Source organism: Malurus melanocephalus, unplaced genomic scaffold (assembly GCF_030028575.1).
Source record: "Malurus melanocephalus ecotype Western Australia unplaced genomic scaffold, MMel_1.1 scaffold_476, whole genome shotgun sequence".
NCBI lineage: Eukaryota > Metazoa > Chordata > Aves > Passeriformes > Maluridae > Malurus > Malurus melanocephalus.
In genome coordinates, this window is record NW_026623708.1 from 278,046 (window position 1) to 302,477 (window position 24,432).

At 36.1% G+C, this 24,432-nt stretch overlaps 1 protein-coding gene across 1 annotated transcript in view; it reads left to right on the plus strand.

The window, feature by feature from the left end:
• The window catches only part of MAN1A2 (mannosidase alpha class 1A member 2), a 119,016-nt gene that overhangs the window by 15,652 nt on the left and 78,932 nt on the right, over positions 1-24,432 (plus strand). The window contains exon 2 of the mRNA XM_057380899.1: positions 11,558-11,813. Coding sequence (XP_057236882.1) covers positions 11,558-11,813 — 256 coding nt within the window. The remainder of the gene's footprint in view (positions 1-11,557; positions 11,814-24,432) is intronic.

Genomic DNA, 24,432 nt, shown 5'->3' on the forward strand with positions numbered 1-24,432 from the left:
CATACAGACATATGGTAACAATTATAGGTTCAGGAGGAAGATAAATCTGAGCAGTATGTGGGAACTTCCAATCAGATATTTAAAGCAGTGTTGCTTCTGGGATGTGCAAGGCAGCTTTGGCTGGGTGATTAAAATAGCATTATGGAAATGTGGTGGCTTGTGTTGACAGAACATCTGTGTGTGAGGGTACTCACTTCCTTAGAGCTCTGTAGGACCTGCCAGAGGGTTTCCCATGCAGAGAAGCCTGCTACCATCTGCTTACCTGAAAGTTTGCCATCTCTGAGTCTGCATTATACACCACTTGCTACTTTTACTTTGTAACAGCTTTTCTCACTTTGTGTTTGGTTTTTTTTTTTTTTTCTGTCAACTATTTGGTATTTGAACAATTGAGAACTTTGAGACGAAGACCATACTAATATCATAGCTTTTGCTTTAAACTGCCAACTTTCTCCAGATGTTTTTCTTCTGTTGGTGAGATTTTTGGTGTTTACTGCTGGAGATCAGGCTTCCAAGAAGACTCAGGGGGGAAAAGGAGACAGCTATTTTGTTTACTGTAATACCCCTTTGGAACACAGAGATGAGGAAGAGGATGTTGCTTCAGTTAATATAGTTCTCATTTTCCCAGTATGGGGGGTAGGAAAAGGGAAGGAAGTAACTGATTAGGAATGGGATTCTGGAGGAGAGGGGAGAGATTGAGCCAGCTAGCAGAGGACCTTGGTGGTGGTGAGGAGCAGCAGTTTATTTCTTTGAAAGCTGGAAACTGCATTTGGAGCAAAATAGAAGAGAGGATAACTCTGAAATAGTGCTTTTTGGTTTCCTTCCCTTTTTCCTAAAGTAGAAAAAGATCAGTGTTGTCTCAGGYATAAGAAGAGGCCAAAATGGCCTTGGGGAGAGAAGACATTTGGAGGAAGTTGATAGGCATAAATAAAATTTAGGATGACAGGGAGTGCTATTTGCTGTTGGAAGAGGCAGTACCAGTGGGGTAAACTAGAGAAGAGGAAACCATAKGGCTGAGTGAAGGAAAAGATAGAAGTGATAATAGGGAATGGCCATAGATAGAAGTGGTTAATGGCCACGTGAATTTGTGTGCAGAAAACATGCTCCTTGTACCTTGGACTTTAGTTTAACACCCCTGAACGTGCAGGTTTAAAGCACTTGAAGCTCATTTCGTGTTCTGCTGTGTCTCCAGACATTTAATCTTGACTGTATTCTAGCCCCAACATCACTGTGTGGGCGGTCAGCCAGTGAGGAGACCTGATTTGGCCTGAAATGATCCATAATTTTTCAGCTGGCTCAGCTCACCACTGGCTGAATGGCTTGYTGCCCAGTCTGCTGAGTACCAACATAAGGAGTGAGCTTGCTTTTACAGGGCCACTAAAGCCCTGAAAAAAGAGTGATTTGCACAGAGATGGTGACCAATATAAGGACTATAGGGTTATAATATCCTTTATCCATAAGCCAATATTTCAGCTGTTACAGCTGATCATTCTAGTGATGCTGCAGCCATACACAATCAGTTTTAAACCTACTAAATCAGCAGCATGGATGGACATCAAGCATCCTTATGTGCCAGTTGACTTGTTTTCTACAGAAGTGCTAGTTTTGTAGCAGTGGTGATCTGTGATCTAGCTGTTGTTTGGGTTGTCCTGTCAGCTCAGTTATCTCMCTGTATCTTCATCCAATATTCCTCAGTTTCCAGCAGATCCTTGCCTTATTGCTGTTGGAACCTTTCATTTGTCAGTAGCTAGGTATTAATCAGCTTAAATATAATGTGAAACTSTAACTGCAGTCTCTTATTTTTTTGCTGCAAGCTGATATGTGTGAAACCCTGTCAAGGTATTTTCTCTTCCTCCGTTGTTTACTTAGATRGAGGATGACAGCCTCCCACTACTAGCTCACATGGTGAATTCTCTAKATGGATGAAAAGCTCCAGCATTTCTATTTTGAAACAGTAGGATATTAAAAAGATTGTCATAATTTTTACTGATTGCTTTTTCTCAATTTTCTTAAAAAACACACCTTTAACCTCAAACAAAATTCTATACAGCAAATGTCTTTTGTCAGYCTGTTGTGGTGTCTCAAGTTCCAATCTTAAGGTTGCTTGCTTGATACTTCCTAAAGTCAGTAAGATGCTGCTCACAGTTGGKGTTTAACTTTTTCTGGCTCTTATTTGAAACTAAATAAAGTTTTCAAACCCCATTCTTAACAAAATAAAATGAAAAAAAAAAAAGTAGGTTGATATAGGTGTTTGTTTGTGACCTGTGTTGTTTGGAAATGTCTGTTTTATGGTTTCCTTGGTTTTTTTTTAATCCAAAACAAGAGTAGACCAGGACTTTACTTCTTTCTACTGTTGCTTATCCTGGAATAATGACCAACACACATTTAGTGTGGAGTTCTTTGGACAGATTCTTTTGAACTATGTCCCCTCTTGTTCTTTCATTTTAGAACAAGCTTGTAAAGTCTCTCTAGAATGTCACAGAATCATCTGTCCTACCCCATGTGGAGAATGAGGCTATACTGTCCTGTTAAGTATTTAAAGCATTTGTATTAAGCACATCCCATTGCAAGCAATTAATWCAGCTTTCACTGTGATGTTCTTACACAGTGATTGTAGCAAGCTTTTGATACCTGCTGAAGGAAAGTTTTCAAGCTATAATCTTATGAAGGTAAAGGTTCAATCCTGTTTCTCTTTTGCTTGAAGATTCTTATATATTCCTGTTTCTGTGTGTCAGGTGAAATGTTAGAAAACTCTTTGTAGCTTATTAGGCAAACAAATATTRTTCTCTTATTGTGCTGAACTACCTGAATAAAGGAATGTGCACATCAGTAGATATGCTAAAAATTCCTTTTCTTTAATGTGCCTATGCAGAAGGAAGAAATACTTTCAACTGACTAAAGCTCCTACTCAGAACTTCAGTTTCTGGAGATTTTTTGGGTCCTTACCATTACTCCTGAAGATTTTCTGTCATGCCTTCAGGAATTTTTTTTCCCTCTGACAATATTGTGCAAAAGAAGAGATTTGTATTTCTGGGGTCAAGGAAGATCAGAAAAGAGGGGAAAGCAAGATACTGTGTATAATGCACATGTATATCTGCAGTTCCTTTGTTGTCACTTTGTTCTTGASTTTGTCCCCATATCCTCCCAAAATTCCTGTACAAACCTGAGCTTTTGAACCCAGCATCCTGTCTTAGTACAGCTCTCAGGCAATGTGAGAGTTACAGTGGGTAAAGGAGTAGCAAGTCAGTACTGTAGTGCTGCAGAGGTAATGCAAGCTTCTGTGGAGCACACACTGAAACAATTGCTGGTATTGTGCAAAATGGGACCCATGATTTTTTTTTGTTTAGGTAAAAAAATAGTTAAGAATTACATTTTTGAAAAGTCAAAAACTTCTCACTCCAAAGAATGTTAAAATGTTGTGTAGYATAGTAGTTGTACATGCAGCTTATGGGTCTGCATGTGCTTGAAAGAGTGAAAATTAAGTATAGTAGTAATACTTGTGAGTTTTAGGAGTTTGAATTTTTTTAAATTTAAAATGAGTATATATGCACTGTATACACGCACTGTATGTATGTGGTTACTTCTACATGTATGTGGTGGCCTGGTAATAATGCTGAAGTGCAGAATATTCTGCATTTCAACCCTTCTACCCCAAGGGGGATGGCAATCAAAGTTGTGTCCAAGGAGGTTTAGGATATTAGAAAAGGTTCTTCAYCCAGAGGATGGCTGGGCACTGGAACAGGCTCCYCAGTAAAGTGACACAATTCAAGGAGCATTCAGACAACACTCTCAAGCACATATTGTGACTCTTGGGGTTGTCCTYTCAGTACCAAGAGCAGACTYGATGATCCTTGTGGGTCCTTTCCAACTCARGATATACTCTATGACTCWGYGAYTSATTGCCCAGAAAATCARCCCAAATATCAAAATCCTTGAGTGGTTTCTTTTAGACAAAGATGACAGCAGAATTTATTTCTAGCAATTGTTTAGATTTGCATATGACATGAGCACTGCTCCTCAAACAGAAGGAACATGAGACAAAATCCATGTTCAACTCCTGTCCCTCTCCATTTAGCTTCTGTTTTCTTTTTCCTCTCACTGTGGACACTTCCTCTTGATTTTCTTCCTCTTCCTGTTTTCCACCTTCCTTTACTATTATTTGTACCAATTTAGCTTCACTAGTTTCTTCCTTGGTGTTCAAGAAGGGCATAGTCACCACTCTGAATGCCAGTGCTCCTCACTGGAATCATTCAGCTTATTTGGACAATGCCAGGGAGAGGAGAGAATTCACTGACACTCTCCTTGAATCCTAAATACTCTCTCAAAGTCTATGCAGACCTTCTCCAAATAAAATTTCCTTCCACTCCTCCACAATGCCTCTAATTGATCTTGTCTGCAGCCAAATCTCAGCCCAAGAATCTGGGCTTTCAGCCACCTACCCTCAAGAGTTCTCATCTCCATGAYGGTGGCTCTCAGATCCTGTTTCACATCTGATCCCTCATCTAAGCCAAAACCTCAGTTCCTGACATTTCTTTGTAGATAATTTGGTGTCACCTTCAAGGGAAATAAACTGTAACCTAACTTTTAATCTTCCTTCCGTATCTTCTGTTTAGCAGTGGAAACTTCTCCATTGTCCAGATTGCCAGTGTCTGGGCATTCTTCCCATTTTCTAGAACTTGACTGCATCTAAATTTATCTGCTTAGTTTCCATGTATTTTACAATCAGTCTTTCTTAACCCATATCATTAGAAGCCCTCAGAATTTGATCATGCTTCTTTCATCCAGCAATTCCACTAGGAAGACAAGCCATGTAACTACTAATATCCTCACATTGCCTTTCTGTATTTTTTCCCCTGTAACTGTAATTTATGTATTTTTTTAGAAAAACCCAAAAAACATACCTCCTTCCAAAATTCCAGTCTGTTAAATTCACAGATTTCCATGCTGGTCATTAGAGGCCCTTACTCCTTTACTCTCTCTACCTATTGTTTTTTCTTTGTCTTGTAATTCAGGTATGGCCCTTGGAAACAGCTCTAACATGAGAACATTTTCCTTTTCATTTAGATAGAATTTCAGAAGCACAGACTGAATGGGCAAACAGAACTTGCAAGAGGGAATGCAGAGTTGAAGCACATCCCTTATGCATGAAATCCTCTGCAAAACGAAAATAATTTGAGCATTCTTAGATATCTTTTATAGTATTTTGGAGCATAGCCAGGAMCTTCATGAATCTTCATATGCTAATACTTTATTAATAAAGAACATTAACATAAAAGACAACTCATAGGGTTTTTTTACAAAATACACCTTCCAGTTAAGGACAAAACAGTACTGATTACATTATCAAATGTGGAACATGTATAGCCTTTGAAGGAAGAATTTATAAAAAAGACATGCAGGTAAGGAATCATCTTTTGGGAATTATTTGCTTCCTATGTTAAGAATATTAACCCAAACTTATTTTGAGAATCTGTCGAGTGTTGTTACCATTAGAGCAAAGACATTTGTTCCTCTCCTGTGTGTAATCCCAAGCACCAGTTCAAAAAAAGGAGGAGGGTGCCAAGCTCTGGAAAAACTGCCATAGTTGGTACATTAAACTCAAGTTTTACTAGGGAAGAAAAATAGCTGTTTTCTACAAACACTCCTACACTTGCACTTCCATGAGCAGCCAGGCATTTGTGGATGCTAAGAGGGGTCACTAGAGACTGTRTAAACATTTTAAGCTTACATGAAACTTCTTTGTTTTGTAGTTACAGTATCAGCTGAAACAGTTTTTCAGAAGAATCAGATCAACTATTTCAGGAAGAAAAATAATACTTTTAAAGACTATAGCAGCAATGAATGCAACTTGAACTAGTGGTTAGGAAACAAAACAAATTACATGAATTTTTAACTAGATATAAGCAACCTCATTCAGTTTTTAGTATCTTAATGTCATTCAGATACAGAATCACTTCATTAGAAGAAGCAATAGTTGCACAAAGTTGAAGAATGTGGAGTTTTCAATCACTATAACTCTATCAAACACATCTCATTTAGATCTCTTCTGCTTATACAGTGTAAGAACAATATGACTACATTTGCCTCAAGGCACCAACACAATCAAAAATAGACATTATTTCAGATTTTTGATGATTAAAGGAACTTGAGTTWACATCTGCAACTAATTACCTTTGTGCAGAATATGAAGCCTCTGCAGAACAAGGTGTTAAATCCGACTGTCAGAGCACTTACAATGCTAATACAGAGGGAAAAAAATATTTTCTGAGTCAATCTTATGCCTTAAAAAGGACTCTGAAAAGTCTACTGATAGTTCAAGAAATTCAGGATCTCTATTTCCTCAAGRGAACTGAGAAAAATGATGCTGCCTTGCTCTATGTAAAACCATTTTAAAGAGTTACTTGTCTCCTAGCACCATGCTGAGTGGAGCATCAGATTATCCTTTCCAACTAGAACCCAAATGAGATGGACTTAATTTTTTACAAGTAATAAGGATTCAAGAACTTTACAAGAAATAGGAGTGAAAAATACATATAGACTACAGGAATAAGAAACAGAAAAGGAAATCAATACTGAACAAGAGAGTTAGGTATGATAAAAAGTTAATTCTCCATTTGGGAATGTAAGGTTTATTTTGATGTGGGAATCAATCCACCAAAAAACAGCAACATTATTTTAATTTAGGATTCATTTCAGAAGCCCACTACAGTTARCAATGTCAAACCACAATATTTTCTRCTATAAACCAGTCTAAGTCACTGGTGGTTAGACAAATTTAAACATACATATAGCACCACAGTCAAGTTTGAGACAACATGGACCAACATCTTGTATTCTGCATTATTTACTGATAAAAAGAACAGTTTGATGGAGGATAATACATTACTGCTCCTGTGACACTGAGGAAGTAATGAACCGAGTTCTCCTGCAAGACCAATGCATCATCTCTGCCTTTTCTTATTAAAGAAGGAATTTTTATTAAATTAATTTTTTTTTTTTTTTATAAATAAGAACATTTCCATATAGGACAAGGCAGTCCCACTGATGTTGATAGCATAGATCAGATACTGAAGCATATGCTCAAGCAGAACTAAAAGGAACCAGACTACTCCCACATACAGCATTAAGCTCTCAGTATTATTTCTACTCTACTACTACTGCCCAAAACTAAGTTTCCAATAGGAAAAAAAAATAAAACCAATTTAAACCCAGCCTCACAAGCCATGAAGGAAAATAAGAGTGGTACATTCTGTGAATCAGTGAATATCACAAAAGTGGCTGCAGAGTCTGAAGCGTTACTGAATTTTCTATATCACTCAAAGCTCATCTTCTGCACAGGTCACCATCCTACAATCTTTATAAACATTACTTATTTTTCTTTATTCAAAACAGTATATTTGTGAACTCAAGCTTTTCACAATGATAAATAAAGCCTCAATAGAAGTTCTTCTGGGACAAGGTTTCTAACTTAGCTACCCCAGCATTCAACAGAATCCTAAAATAAAAAATGAAATGAAAACATGCACAAGTTTCTTCTTAAAAGTCTTTGAAAATTCTTTATAACCAATGCTTTGACCCAGTGTTTTTGATACACTTAAATTACCTTCATACCTGCAGGATTCATTTTTTTTCCCAATAAAATTATTCCTTTCCAGCCAATGATCTGTAAGTTCATTATCTGAAGGAAAAATGAATGTATATTCTCCACATACTGGGAGAACGTAATGTGATTGAGATATGTGTGGATATTATAAAATTGTGTATTCTGAAAGACTGGGGTAAAAAGTAGGTAATGTGAGAAATTTTTTTTTAGGTGCTGAATCTCAGACTTTTTAAATTAGTGCCTATTTTTTGTTTCAGTGTCTCTGAAAGTAGCCTCTGGTTCAAGATCAAGCTTTACCAAAGGGTAAAAGTTCAGAATTTCCACACAGGAGGTTGTTTCTGAATGACAGGCTTCCAAAAATATTTATGTTCTATAACAGTTGTCTATCCATCTTCTAAAAATCAGATGATAATAAACGGTGTTTCCTTTTGCTTTTTAGTGGCAAGAACAGTTACTGGTGGTCCATTTTCTTTAGCTCTATTCTATTTTTTTTTTTTTTAATTTTTAATCTCACAAAGAAATTTGAAAGCATTTTTGAGGTTTTTTTTTGCAGTTTGCTTTCTAAAGAGCCTGTTGTGTCACAGCAGATAAGAAAGACTTTTGTTAAAAGTCATTGTCTTGACAAGTGAGGTTTGGAAGCTTTTCAGAAGACTCACTGCTGTGTGGATAATTAAAGCACATTAAATTCCAGTTGGTGATTTGGTGTCAAATGTTATAATTTGTGGTCTTCTCTGAATGATATTTAGGCAGCTCCTGGACACTTGGAGAGCCTGCAGTGTTCCTATCAGCAGCTGCAATAGTTCATCCCAATGATTGTTTAAAAAACTTGCACCTGTTTCTAGTTTCAGATTCTAATTATTTGATCTATTTATGGCTCTTCTTGGCAAAAACAGTTTCATCACAGGTTATTTTAATAACATTGCTTGTTTTAAAGGAGCTACTGCTGTAGTTTCATGGTACTTGAACCTCTCCCTTGGGACTTTRGAATAAGCTTTTGGGATGACTAGAAGAAAGCAGTAAATTTCTTTTAGAAAAGGTTTTAAAGATTTACTCAAATTACTTGAAATTTTAAGAGTTTGCTTATATTGCTTGGAAGCGGGGGTGGGATACGGAAGCAGTTTGACAAATTTTGGTGTATGTGTTTATGCTGGGATTCTTTCCAAACTTATATATATTTAGATTGATCCTGCTGAGGTCTCTTCTTTAATTCTGAGTATTTTAATATAAGAGTATAAATTCTGAGTCTTTAATATAAGACTTATAGAATTAAGTCTTCTCATTCTCTTAACTTTATTCTATATTTTCACTTAGTTCTTGCTGCTTAAGAGCTCAGAAGAAACATGTGGTATTGGTATTTAAGGGTGTGATTTTTCTTTCATTAGGGTTGTATACTGGAATATATTTGGTAAAGTATGTCTTCAGCTGCCACATAGAATATGACATATCATGTACCTCATGCTGAATAGGTGTCTGCAGGAGAAATTCTTGTACTATGTCCTGTAAACTCCTTCAAATACCTGTTGACCTTTCTCTTCATTTTAYTGTTTTCTTATGTTTATCTCAAAATGTCACTTCCTGGAAAGAAAGGCTTTGAGCTGATCATACCGTTAGCATTGGGATTTTTTTCATCTCTATGGAGTCTTTGTATTTTCTCCTGAGTGACTGAAGGAAAGCAGACTGTGCCATTCAAACTTTCTTAATGACTCTAATTGGATTATAGTGCTCTAGAAATCAACAGCTTTTATTTATTTATTTATACAGTGGTTCTTGCAGGGTAGACACTGTGAGTTCAAAACTTGTTTTCCAATTTATGGCTGTTTGATCCAGTTTGAATCTAGAAACAGATGAAGTTTATAGAGTGATGGAGCTTTTATTATGGTTGTATGCAGCACCTGGAACTGAAAACTTAAAAAAACTTAAAAAACTTAAAAAAAAAAAAGTAGAAGGCAGAATCAAAATCTTCCTGCCACTTGATTGTACAATGTTGTGAAGGTGCATAAAACACATCACCAGTGACTCGTTTCACTGAGTCAGATTCATTGTGAGTACTCAAACTTCATTAATCTTTTTCACAAAGGAAAATTGTGTTTGGTGACTTCCAAGTTAACCATAGGTTTTGCCAAAAATCATTTCTATTCATCAATGGAGCAATTAGGTTAATGTAAACATACCTTGACCACCTTTTTATTAAGCTGTGAGATACACTGTTATCCTTTCCCCCCTAAAAATGCACTTATTTCAAGGATGGTTGATCCTTTGCAAAAAGAATTTCAATATCTACTAACAAAATATTGGTCAATTTAGTCAGAAAGTCACTTGCTTTCAGATACTGAGTTTTGAATATGAGCAATGTACCTGCAAAATACATTATTCCCACACTGAAGTATTTGGATTCTTAAGTGTTCATTAAGATTTCAGATTTCTCATTCTCTGTTTGTACAGTGTGCCWTATCTTGAGGAGAGCATGACTTGAAATGATATTCTGGTGATCTCATTCTCTCTAGTTTTATCTTATGCAAAGTTCACTGCTAACCTTGGAAAAGATTTCCAAAGCTTCAAATTTTCCAGGTGATAGAAATTTTAGTCTGGTTTTGTTGTTGATATTTGAGCACATTGCTGCCACAACAGTGTGGGTAACTTAGGAAGTTATTTTGTCATGTAARTGGGTCATAGTAGAAGTAAAAATTACCCTAAATGGTGTTACTTGTGTTTTCTCTTTTTAGAGTAGTGTTTTTCCACTTTGAAAGTTTTTTGTTTGCTCCTCAGTTAAGGGAGGGATGGATGCACTGATATTGTTGGACAGTATTAATGAGCTTGGATTTGASTGAGGAGCTCAGTCCTTTGGTTTTTTTATTGTTTGGAAGAAATATGGATGTGGTGTGAATCACACAGATTGAGAAAAGTAGCTGAAGAACTTCAGTTTGGGAGCATTTCCATCAGTGTATCTATAAAAATACTACTTTGTATTTCTAGTACTGATATAATGTACTGTACTGTAATAATGCTGCTATAATTTATTTTAAATGCAAACGTCAGAAAAATGTAAGGGCTAATGAAGTCTTCTTTGTGTAACAAAGTATTTTTTTAACCTAGTGCTTGTTTTAAATCCCTACAACTTTTTTTGGCTTACATTAGTCATTGAGCAACTCTTTATTTTARAGAAGCTTGAAAAGGTGGTGCTATATTGAGAGTCTGATGTGTGTCTTTCTGATGCCTTGAAATATTTTTGGACTGGAAGGGCCATTTTTGTCTGTTGTTGGAATAACCTCTTGTTTAAACCAAGCTTTATAACATTMTGTGTGCAAATCTTAAAACCTTAACTGATCATTAAAGATCACTCTGTAAAATAGTGCTTAAAACCAAGATGATGTTGGTTTTCTTGACAGTGAACTTCAAAATTATGTTTTACTAAAAGCTCTTATGCTCCTAAGTGGCTTTATAATTAATTCTTCTTTTGGACTGATGGTTTAAGGACTGTACTGATTGGAACAATGAGTTGAAGGGAAAACATTCTGTGGTGGGGGTTGTTAATAAAAGAAGTAGCTGTGATTTTTTTTTTTTTTTGGAGTGGCTACTTCAGATCTTGTCAAGTTGTGTGTGATTGATTTATTGTCCAGAAGGCGAGGAAGAGCCTTTTTAATTTCTTAAAAAAATGAATGATTGCTAGATGTGCCTCTGCACATATCCTGTAGTTGAAATACAGGATGTAAAACTTTTCCWCTCTGAATTCTTGAGTGGACAAGACAATATAAAAAATTCCCATGATAAATTTTTCCACAATAATGTTGGCAAAAATAGTATAGGCTTGTGCACTAACATAAATCAATACATTTGGCTGAATAATTAGAATTACTTAGAGGAACCCAACTTGGGATGTGGCTTCTGTTTTTAGTATGTTTTATGTTAGATGTTATATGTTTTTAGTAATGAGATGCTGACTAGCATTTGTGTCTCTAGAGAAGAAGAGGAACGTCTGAGAAATAAGATCCGAGCAGATCATGAAAAGGCTCTGGAAGAGGCAAAGGAGAAATTGAAGAAATCACGGGATGAGATTCAAGCTGAGATTCAGACAGAAAAGAACAAAGTAGTACAAGAATTGAAAAAGAAAGACAGCAARCCACTGCCCCCTGTTCCTTTACCAAACCTGGTGGGGATAAACAGTGGAGAACCAGCAGACCCAGATATCCGAGAGAAGAGGAACAAAGTGAAAGAGGTAAAGATAATGATGATGTGCTCTTACCCATTCTTGTGTCTGACAGCAGTTATTTATGTGGCATTTAGTTGCTATGATTTATAKTAAAAAAGAAAAACAGATCCACAAATCATTTAGTAAACAGTAAGCTAAAAGTGGGCAAGTATTCATGAGCGTCAGCATAATTGCATGGGTTTTTTTCCTGGTTTTTGAATGTTAATATTTCACTGAATAACTTGAAAATTATTTTAAGATTTCTTCAGTTTAGTGGTATGGATTTAAAGKGAGTTTGTCATATTATTATTAACCTAATGGAACAGTAAAGAGCATCTTTAAAGCAGAGCATGACTGTCAGTTTTCTTTCAAAGATTGGGATATGTTACTGTGTCACAGGATATTTTCARATGTTAAAAAATTAGATTGAAAAGATAAGGAAAAAGGAGACCTTCTGCCAATATTTGCAAATTACCAAATTGTCACATGCTTTTCAAAATACATTTAAATGGGTCTAAAAGTTGACTAAATTCAAGTAGGTTGAATATTTTACTAATAAATGAGGCAAACCAAGACATTTGCTTAGGCTTTGGTTTTGTGGCAACTTAGGCTGTGGGAATTGCTGTTTGTGGTCTTACCCTCTCCTCTACTGATTGGTTGTGAGATTCATTGCCCTCTTTCCTCCTGGCAATGTGAATTTCCTGGTTTTGCCAGACATTTTTCTGTATTTCCAACCAGTATGGCAGAAATTTTACATAGCCTTGTCTTTTCCTTTCCTGCACTCTGATTAGTTTTATGCTAAAACATGGATTTAGCAAAGCAGGAATGGTTTAGGCCAGACATAGACAAGCACAAGACCACAGCACTTAGATTTATATCAGCTAAATCTTTTTTTGAATTGCAATCTGAGTGTATTTAGCTCATGAGGCTGAAAGGAAATCAGTCATATACCTGTCCTTGCCATAGGAAGGAGTTGTAGCTGAAGTATTGCTGTTCTGTGGGTAGGTCASCCAAGCTGAAATTTTAATTAGTATTAATTATGGCTAGATGGAATCCACTCTTAGCTGATGAACAACAGTTTATTATACATGAGTGATATTGTGTGGAGCTGTATCAGTGTTTGGAGTTGTTACTCTGTGTAGAGTCACAATCTCAATACCTGAATTGGGAAATCCTTCCATGGAAGGTGTTCCTATTAGTAATTACTAATTAGGAGTACTTTTGATTGGGAAATTGTGTGTGGAATATTGGACCTCCTTGACCCTGCTTGGCTAGGGCTGTTTCCCAAAGGACAGCATGGAATTGTGGATTTGAAAAGGCTCTGTTGCTTTATCTGCAAACATTTGGAGTGAGAATATACAGAGCATTTTGCTTTTCTGAATTTCTCTTTTGGGTGAAGATGAACGGTGTTGGCATGGTTGTCAACACTTCTTAATTTTTACTGCAGATTACTGTAGCTAAATACCTTTGAGATGGTTTTAATGTATAGAATAAAATAGAATTTACCAAGTAATGCAAAATTAGTGAGCACAGCTAACAGGGAAGAACTAGCTGGAAGAAATCAACTGAAGTTCTTATAGACCAAGTTTGGAATTGGAGGGAGGGTTGAAAATTAATATTTGCATTTCTGAAGCTGTTTGGTCAGAATGTACGCTGAGGGGAGATGATAAGCTATAGGTTAGTATAAAATAGCCATTTTTTGGGGGTCATAAAAAACTAAGAAAATTTGGACCATTCTTGCTGATCTAAACCTGAAAGTACAGCAAATTGTAAGGACTTCAGGGTAATTTGTGAGTAAGAATCACCAGGTGGTTATCCTTAGCTGCAATTCCACACACCTTGTGCTGTAAAAGGCTTGCTCCTTTTTTTGGTGATCAGCCTACGTGTGAGTCACACTGACAAGCTGTTTTTTTATTGCATAACTTGTTGATGACTACTGTTATGGTTTCTGAAGTGTAGCTTTTCAATTACCAGACCAAAGGTTTTGTGGGACTRTGTTTTCAGTGGGTAAGTCCTTCAGTTAGGATAATAATGCCTTTAGTTGTGTGACCACTCCAGCCCAGGATCACAGGAGCATGACTGAAAATTCTTTGTTGCTGTAGTTACCAGGTGATCTAAAGAATTTTAAATTTTTGTTTCATGCAGGGCACCAGATTTTCACTTCTACAGTTAAATGTGTAAAGGCAAAGAACAGCCAGGGTGRGAGGTCTCCTAGGGAGAATGAACAAATGGTAGTGTTGAGGAATTGTTGTTGGAACAATGTGGCTGAGAGAAAACATATCAACRGTGTCAAATGAATAATATTTTGCCTGAAACCTGTTTTTGACAGCATCAGATGTCTCAGAGAAGGCTGCAGGGATTTCATTCATTCTGAAATATGCTCATCACTGAGATCCTCCCTCACTGTTTTATGTAACCAGTGCAGACTAATACAAATAGTCACAGTAGATAGAGACTTAGCAGAAAAAAACAAGTTCCAGGAGGCAGTATTTCTAACATTGGTCCACAACTAATATATATTAAAAAAAATTAAAATTATGGCATGCAAGACATTGTGATTACCTGGATTGAGGCCTGAAATTAGCCCAGGGAAGATCTCTTTGGAGGCTGCTTATCTGGATTCAGAATTCCAGGTGGTCTCAAGAAAGTGTTTGACCTGCTTTGGTTTACTGTGAATTGTCCTGATACATGTTTGAGGAACTTCACTCTTAGACAACAGCTTTAGACTGTTCAAATTCACCCAATTAATGATTACACAAAATGGAATTCTTTTCGCTCTGTTCAGGGTTTAGGTTTTCTTTAGTTTCTGCCTAAGATGTCACAGTATTATCTTACTGCCAGCATTCATTTAGGATACTTGTTAAAATATTTCACCCAAGAATTGTCCTAATCCTGTGCAGGCCATTGTTCCTCTCTACTCAGCACTGGTGAGCAATACCTGGAATCCTTTGTTCAGTTTTAGATTCCTCAGGATGAAAGAGCCAGGATAATATTGGAGAGGGTCCAGTGAGCAACCACAAAGATGCTTAAGGGACTGGAGCATCTCTGATCTGAGCAAAGGGTGAGGCAGCTGAGACAAGAGAGGGAACCTTACAAAACACCTGAAGGAACACAGAGCCAGCTCTTTTCAGTGCTTTCCAGTGGCAGGAAAGCACAAACTGAAACAAGGAGCTCCATCTGAGCATCATAAAAAAATGGTTTATTGTGAAGGTGACCCACAGAGATTGTGGGGTTTCCTACTTGGAAATACTCATAAAATGCCTGGGAATGGATGTGGACAGCTTGGTCCAGTTTACCCTGTTAGCAGGACTGGGTATTTTCCAGAGATCCCTTCCAACTCAGCATTTTGTGGCAGAATGATGTTTTTTCACTGAGCTTGTCAGCTGGAGGACAGCTTCTCCACAATGTTATGCAAGTGCACATGTTAAACTTTAGAGTGAAATAATCATGCTGAAGGTTTCTGATAGATTGGGAGATCCGAATTCTCTGCAATTTTTGTTCTGTGACTGCTCTGTATTTGTTGTGATATGCAGTTGTGTAATTACACAATGCTAATTGTAAAGATGTCACAGTATTATCTTACTGCCAGCATTTATTTAGGATGCTTGTTAAAATATTTCCACTTTTGGAAATAATAAAATAAATGGAATTTTATTATTTGGAAATAATAAAAATAAAAGTGGAATTATTTTATTATTTGGAAATAATAAAATAATTCCACTTTTGGAATTGAGCTCAAATGAGATGTGTTCACACAGGTAAGGTGGAGTCATTAAGTGACTGAAGCTGCTGGACCCTTTTTGCTTGTGCAGTTTGAAAGCTCTTATGTTCAATGAGATGGGATAGCAACGTGTTATCTTTTTGATGAGCTGTTTTCAACACAGCAAAATTTTGGTTCTATCCCTGTGTGTCACAACTTTCTGGTAAAAAACAACCAAAAAAAAAGCAGAGAAAGACATTTAAGCAAAAGTTTCTGTGAAATGAGCTCCCAGGAAGTATAGGTGGCAAAGTTAAAGGTCATGGAATCATAGAATAGTTYRGGTGGAAGGGACCTTTAAAGGTCATCTAGTCCAATTTTAAATTTATTTGTGACATATGACACCTGTAGAAAGAGTTATTGTTAAATCTGAGTGCTTTCCACAAGTGAAGAATGCTTGTCTGGGAAGCTGAGGATGTTCTGACTTGAGTTCTTCAGCCAGTGAACTTCTTCAGCAAAACTTGCCATTTATCCTCTTTTAAAATCAGAGTTGTAATATTTTGCCTCTTTGAAGGGGAGGTAGAAAGTTAATTTATTTAATTTTAGTGGAGGCAATGTCAGAAACACTTACAGAAATGTGCCAAGAAGAAAAGTGATTAAAATGTATTTTCATCCTGGTGTCTGGATGATACTCAAGAGGCTGCTAACAGTGTTGAGAATTAACAGGCTGCTTTATAAACAGCAAAAATCATGGTTAATAAATAATAACTACACCACCCTCTGCCCATCCTGCGCGTGTTGCTGTGAATGTCCTCTTCCCTTTCTATTTGACTGCAGAAATTGCAGTTTGTTCTGTGCCTTCTTTAGAGCCACTGGTGTGTTAAATGCTGCCCCTCTGAATGAATGAAGGGTTGAATTAAAAGTGCCTTTGTCTCAGTCAGGGAACTAATTTGTGTCTGTGTTATCTAGCCACAGATATTTTTTCRTTCCCTCAACACAAAAAGTAGAGTATCTGGTTCCTCCAGCTCTTTAAAATCAAGTGTAAAATTAAAGAATGGATTCAATGGCTATTGCCAATGTACGTGTCAAATGACAGCAAGATTGCATAAGCCTCATTCTTTYAAGAAATGAGGCTAAAAATAGTAAGTGTCCTTTTACCTGAGTTCTATTTTGTGTGCTTATTGAGAAAAGAGCTGAGTAGAAGAAAGAATTATTTAAACATCCAGAKATCTTTTCATGCTGCCTAAGTCCTTTTTTTCATAGTTACTATTCACACAACTTTCAGTGCTAATCTCATTTATTGTTTCTAATTGCAATGTTTCTAATCTARCCAAATGGGCTGCCTTCTGTGACTGTGGGACCTTTTTTGCAATACCTAAAACTAATTTAGAGCAATTCCATTATTGCTGACAATTTACACTCTTTTGGTCAAATTTATTTGAACTTCTAGTGGGTTGTGACATAAGTTTTTAATAATCCAGGCCTATTAAGGATTTTGTGTCAYATTTTGTAGCTCACTGCTCCTGACTTACATTCCTTCAGTTACTTTCTGAACCTGAAGGACATAACTATCATGACAATATTTGAGTAACACTCCCTCCAGTGTGCATTTGTATAAAATCTACACACTCACATTTTACATGTGTGTGCAYGTAAAAATTTCTTTGTATATCTACATATATATATACACACACACACATTGTTTAAATAACATAAAATATTAAATAAATAAATAAATATATTTAGATAAAACCAACATTATAGTTGGTTTTGTTTGCACACTGTTTGGATTTTCTGTGTTCTGGATTCTCCAAAGTAATTTGACATATTGAGAACAGGTTTCGGTTAGTTTTGCTGTATTTTTTTATAGCTTAATTTTACTGAATTAGTGAGATCTGTAAATCAAGGATAAAATCTTTCTGACCAGGCCTTTTTGGTAAACTAATTTTCCATTCATTTATTAGGATGAATACTGTGCAATTAGCACTTTGGCCWGTACAGGCATGTTAGGAGGGGCCCTGAACAAAGTTGTGTCCCAGCTTGTTGGAATGATTGTATAAAAAACTCATTWTTCCATTTGTAAATCAATCATTAATGTCTGTGAGAAGCTTTGCAGCCCAGTGTATTTATTTTACTGGAATAGGAGAATGGAAATAAAACTCGTAGTGTGGAGCTTCACGTGCAATATTTCAGCTGCACGTTCTGGATATGTTGATTTGATTTGTAATTTAAAATGTGCTACTCATAAAGAATGCAATTTTTTGTTTGAGGATATTTTAAAAACGGATCAATTTAGTCAAGTTGTAGAAATTACAGAATTCTCCAGCACTCATRCAGTATTGGAAGCATGTTAAAAAATCAGGAAGTTGTTCGTTATTAAAGGTGTCTTTTTTCTAGACCATTGTGAGAAGAACCTGTCTTTCAACAATGAATTAGCATATTTGCAGTATTTAAAACTCATAAATGCAAATTAAAATCAAAGAAATAAGGAAGTATTTCACTTCTCATGGTATAATCAGCCAAACAGAAATGAGCAAAACTCCAGGTAAATTACTTATATTCAGAATTGTGTAGATCAAAAGACTCCATGAAATCTAATTCACCTTACTGCTTCTTTTTTTTAAAAAAATTGTATTTTATGTTCCATTTATCCCTGAGAAACAGAACTGCTGGTAGCAAAAATMATGAATTCTGGCTATATTGAAGACATCTCTATTTTAAATGATATGTGATCTATTATACAAGTGGCAGTAGGTGTTTTTTGCAACTGTGGAGACTTTGGAAAGCCTGAGATTTGGATTCCTGATTTGCATCGCTGGCATCTGTTCTTATTTTCTACTTTGTTACCAAAAAACCAATGGCTTACAAGGCGTCAATTTTTGAAAAGATCAAAGCACTGCTGAACCCTGAGCCTGCTGAATGAACTGCAGATTAACAGAAACCAGAGTAGGGAATAGAATCACTGAGCATACAGATATGTAAAATTTCCTGCTTTATTTTAATTGATGTCATTTTATTTAAGGTATAAAATATCCCTTGAAGAGTCAACAAACATGTGACCAGGGGAAAGATGGTTGGATACTTAATTTTTCAAAAAATATTTGGTAAGATTCACTGCTAATAGRTGTTGAACTGAGCAGCCATGGAATGGAGAATAATTTCTGTGTTTGCCTGGAGAAATTGGTTAGAAGGCAGAAAATGGGGACTACAGATAAATGGTGCTGGAGGCCACAGAGGACATGTGTTAGGGATCCATGCTCTAAATTATACAAATGAATTATTTAGAGTTTGAAAATGGATGAGTAGTGGTACGACAATTTTGCTGCCAGCATGAAGAATTGCAGAAAAATCTTATGGGACTGAGTGATTTTTCTATTTCTCAGCTAAATGTAAAATGATGCATATTGGGGCTGGGGATGGAGCGATTCCAACTTTATGCTAAGTATGAAAAGCTGTGAGGTGACTTAGYACACTTGAGAATGAGAAATTGTGTTTTTTATAGTTCCTTGGAAATGTCACTGTAGTGCTCAACAGCAGACAGAGCAGATATTCAATATTTCAGAAAAGGAGAGGTGCCTCTGCGTCCTGCAAGCTTTGCACAGTATTCATCCTAATAAATGAATGGAAAATTAGTTTACCAAAAGGCCTGGTCAGAAAGATTTTATCCTTAATTTACAGATCTCGCTAATTCAGTAAAATTAAGCTATAAAAAAGTGCAGCAAAACTAACTGAAACCTGTTCTCAACATTTCAAATTACTTTGGAGAGTCCAGAACACAGAAAATCCAAACAGTGTGCAAACAAAACCAACTAGTAAACAATGTGTGTGTATATATATGTAGATGTACAAATAAATTTTTACGTGCACACAGATATAAAATGTGAGTGTGTAGATTTTATACARATGCACACTGGAGGGAGTGTTACCTCAAATACTGAAAAAGCTGGGTCATGATAGTTCTAGACTTTGAGCTTCAAAAGGGAGAGGRTAAAACTGGCAGAGGTGCAGGGATGAGCTGATAAATGTGCATAAACTGATTCATGAAAGGACAAAACTGGAAGGAAGGAGCTGTAGGAACTGTTTTCTGCTGGCTGATGTGATTATTTACAGGGATGATCTGAGAGATTCTTCCAAATAACACAGCACCAGTCAGTCCTGTGTGTACCACATTCTCATGAAACCATGAGGAACAAAGTCAAAAATACCTGTCCATCATCTCAAATTGAAAGTATTTGGCTTTCTTGAGCGTTTTTGAGCWGTTGGTTCACTGCTGCAAGATCTCCAAATTTAGGCTCTTTACTGTTCCAGTTCTTGCCAGTCAGAAGGATTTTCCTTTTTACTTTCTGGTATTTATTGCCAACAGAAAGAGTTTCCCACTTTGCATCTGTTTGATAAACACTTTTGTTTTAGTAGTGGATTTGTTTCTAGATTTGACAGTGAAAGAAAACCCAATGTTCTGTGTGTGTTRGAAATATATTCCAAACAGACTTTTTCAGTGACAATGTTCAAAAATCCATGACAGAGGCATGAACTGATGCCTGAAATAAYTTCTCTTGAGACAGAGCTCCCAGAAAAATAAAAAAATCTATGGGTTTTTTAAGTTTCATCAAAAATCTGAGTATACAAGGAAAAGATAATTTTTAAAATCAATGTCCAAAAGCTATTCCTTGCACACAGTAGCAAAACGGATATTAATTTTTAATCTGCCAATTGAGCAGTAATTTTGTCTAGTCCTTGGTTAATTTTAAAACAGAATTTGAAGGTGGTTTATATAAATCTCTGAAAATTGTACCCTTAAGCAGAACCTTTTCCTTTGAAAGCAAAACCTATTTGCTGTCTGCTGTACATGTTTTCTGATGGAGTGACAGGAACCAGTAAACACTGCAATTTGCTAGTAAACTTTTCAGTAAATTGGTTCTTTTGCTTGTTTCTCAGGACTCCTACTTTGTTTGCTAGTTGTCTGTTCTTTTTTTTTTTTTAAACCAGAGAGGGGTTTTTGAACCAATCCTTAGTTTGAATTACTGTTTCTGACATACCACTGTAGTGGTAGAGCTTCCAATCATTGTAACCTCCTTCTATTATTTGTCAGAAGACATCATTGCCACTCTGTCTCTATAAAAATCTGATTTCCCARTGACTGTAGAGGATTAAATCTCATGAAAATGATTCTAAAGTCAGTAAAACCAACTAGATAATGGCRTACATGCAAAAGCAGTTTCATTTGGCATTGCAGCAGGGTCCAAATTAGTCTTTTTGTGGAATTACCAAGTCGTATGTTCTGGTTGTTATTTCCATTGARTCCCATAATAAACATTTTCAACATTAGTATGCAGCAGACTGATACCCTATGAMTGATTTTGCTTTCAAAAGCAAATTCTGTCATTAACAGTGTCAGTGAAAGGTCCATTGCCAAAAGTGCTTGTTCTCTGCTGGACAGATTGCAAGATTTATAGATGATATGTCATCAAGCTCCAAGCATTTCCTGTGACAAACTGCTGTTAGGTATGGAAATTTCAGCTATGGAAATGTGTGTCTTGTGTTTTTCAGTTGTTATTTTCATTCTGCTAAGCTTAAGGTACCTCTCTGGCTTCTTTAAGCATTAGGTATATTGTTTTGCAAATAGTTTTATCTAATTTCTATTGTCCACAGTGGTGATGCTCCAGTCAGCATCCAAGACTTTGCTCTCTTCTTAAAGACAATGTTTTAAGAAAAGCCTTTCTATCCCTGCAGCTTTTCTTCAGCATTTCCAACTTTCACTATGCAAACGCTATCTAGCRTACCTATAGAAATAATTGTGTTTATCCAATCAGGAGTTCTGAGCCAAAATGCCATCCTCAGTTCAATTTTGTAGCTGTTTATCTTCTCATGTCTCTCCAAAGCTTTTGTGTGCACAACTGCATCCAATAATACAGATGTTACAATATAACATATTACCTGTTCTGGCAGTAACAGAAATCTCCATGTTGTTATAAGATCTCTTGGCATAAATTACAAAATTTAATATTGTGTATGGGAGCTGAGGGGTTTCTCACTTGCATGGAATGTGCAGTTCTCTGCTAACATGATATCATAAAGTCTGCTTGCTTTGTGGTGGAGGAAAGCACTGAGTTGTGTGCCAGAAAGTAATGGTCAGGATTCATCTGGAAAAAATCAGTTATACTTAGTGTAATAAAGGGTTCTTGAGACATAAAACACCATATTTTAATATGAGGGATTGTCATGGATTGAGGGAGGCAGGGGGGCAGGACAGAGGTGTTTGTGGTTGTCAAAGTAGTTTAGTCTCTTCAAAATAAAATTTCCTATCTGAGCCTTAGTTGATGCAGTCTTAGTCTCTTATGTTCAAGAGACTTTCAGGTCTCACTAGTGTATTCTCAATTCTCCATTAATTTATGCATCTAGTGAAATGTACTCCTTTGCAGTTTCTATCTAATAAAATTTTATCTTAGGATCAATTATGTATGTAGAAACATCATGTGTTGTATGTATTCTGTTTTAGCCCTTTGTAATTAGCATACTTTTTGGGGTTTTCTTCAGAACTAAATATTCTGTAGCAAAATATGTACCTTTCACCCAGAGGCACAGCAAATTAGGACAGTGAAATATTCCACATTAGCATTCTGCTGTGAGGAAACAAGTGTTCTYCTCCTGGACTTGGCTGATTTTGATTTGTTCTGCTATTTGCCTACACCATCAGATTTTTACAAAGCTAAAATGTCAATGGCTATTTGATTCTCCTTCATGAAATATTTATTGGAAGCATCCAGAGATGTCACAAGCCCAGTTTCTGGTTGGATCTGCCACGTCATGGTCACGTCATTGTTTTATCATCTGTTTTCAAACATACAGAGTGCATTGGTCAGTCTTTAATTTCATCCTCTAACACTTTCTAAACCTGTAAGTCTGTTTTCCCAGTTAATTTTTTTATGATTTAAAGGTTGTCTGGCAAGCTGTAAGTTAGAGCAGGATCCTTCACAGAAGTCTTGACTGTCCTTAAATGTACCCTGACTGGATARAGTCTTAAATAGTCCATTCTGATGCCATAAGTGATCATGAACAGGAAAATCCTGAGGTTCCTTCCCATCTGAGCAATGCTGTGATTCTCAATTTCACGCTATTAAGTTAATTAACAAATTTCTATAGAAATTTATAGGTTTGTTCTGGATAGCATTAGTGAGAGCTCTCAGAGGAACTTCTATGCCTGCTGTTTATGACCAGGTTTTTGTTGGGTTTGTCATGCTGCAGTTTTCTTACCTGTCAAGAGAAAATCACTTTGCCCAAATCATCTTRATATTCCAATATCTCTGAATTGGTCAGTTTGATAAGTGCTGTGTAAACACTAAAGAGTTTGTGAATGCTAATGAAAAGAYATTTCTCTCCTCTTTTAATCTATCTCCATCCACTTTTTCTTACACTGCTAATTCATGTCATTAAAAGAAATTGTAGAGTATTATGATCTGATCAAGTGTCCAAATTAATGGAAATAGGAAAATAGCATGTGAGCTGTTTGAATGAGGTAGGAGTGGGAATTCTTGAGAGGGGCAGCTCTGCTTAGGTTGATGCCAATTTAACACAGAAATGCTCCCAAGCTTTTTCTGGGCTTGTGTGGGCTTCAAATTTATTGTCTTGGCATGGGAAATTTGGAGGGAGTTTACATTTAAAGGAATTACGGCTTTGTAGTTTGGGTAGGGAGTTCTTGATGGTTGTAGGGAGAACAGGGACCTTGTTTTCCATCTCTCAGCAGGCAGTTTAGRTGCACTTTGAAAGATTTGGGATTTTGGGATGCTGACTTTCACTAAATCTTGAATTTGGTAGGAGGGACCTGAGAGGTAATAAGAGGAGGTTTGTGAGCTAGTGGTGATAAAGTAGCTGGCTGCTTCTCATTTTTTAGCCAGCATCTGCTTGTTCCCAACCATTTTCTCCCACTGAGTAGTGACTGATTAAAATTAGAAAATTACAGTTGTGTAAATCATAGTAAAAACTGATTGCCTTGCTTCAGTTTCTTAAAGGGTTAGTATTGTTCTGTTAGTTGCATTCATGTAGTTTCTCCTCTTAGAAAGCATTTCTCAAACTTGTGAAAATTATGATTTTAAGTACTATACATTTCCTTGGGGATTTTGTTTATATTAACACTAATACCATTTCTAAAAGGTGATAGAAAAATGAAACATGTGTAATGTTGTTCTATAAGTTTTTTTTCCAGCAGTTCTTGTGTCTGGGACAGTCAGTGTCTTTTGAAATCTAATTTCTTCCTRTTACTTGCTTTCATCTGTTTAGGTACTAATAATATTTATTTATTTAAAACTGCATTCACTTTGCAATTTGGTGGCTACTGAATTTCCAACAAGTAAGGAGTTTGAAGAGTTTTAGCTAATTTATCAAAGCATTGCTTAGTGGCTGATGTTCATAGCTAGTCAGCAAGACCTTTTGGGTTTTTAGATGTAATTTTCTTACTAGGTGGTGGAAACATGTATTAAAAAGCTAAATTTTTTGTGTGGTAAGTATTAATAACATTATATTGCTTGGTTYATTATGCTTTCTAAAAAGCAAAGATTTTGGCATTTCTTTGTCAAGTAGGTGTTGCTAATGAGAAATTTATTATTCCTTTTGCAAAATTGTTCAGTCCTACTTGGATATACCAGTGTGAATAAATCCTTTTTATGTTTTGAGTATGGGTAGATATTTTTTAGTTAGCATCTTAGGACATTAACCTGTGTTTTACAGCAATTCCTTACACTTAAATGCATTCCTTATGCTTGCATTCTTAAATATCTGTGCATGCATTAAAGAAAGAGAAAGAACAAGAAAAGGACCTAATGCAGAGCATTAGATTCCATAGCTTAAGTCAAATAGACTTGAAATTTTTTCCAAACTTATTCAGGCTTTAAAATCTGATTTCTGTAACACATAGAAGCAGTGACAAAGTAATTAGTCAGTATGGTGGGATGCTGG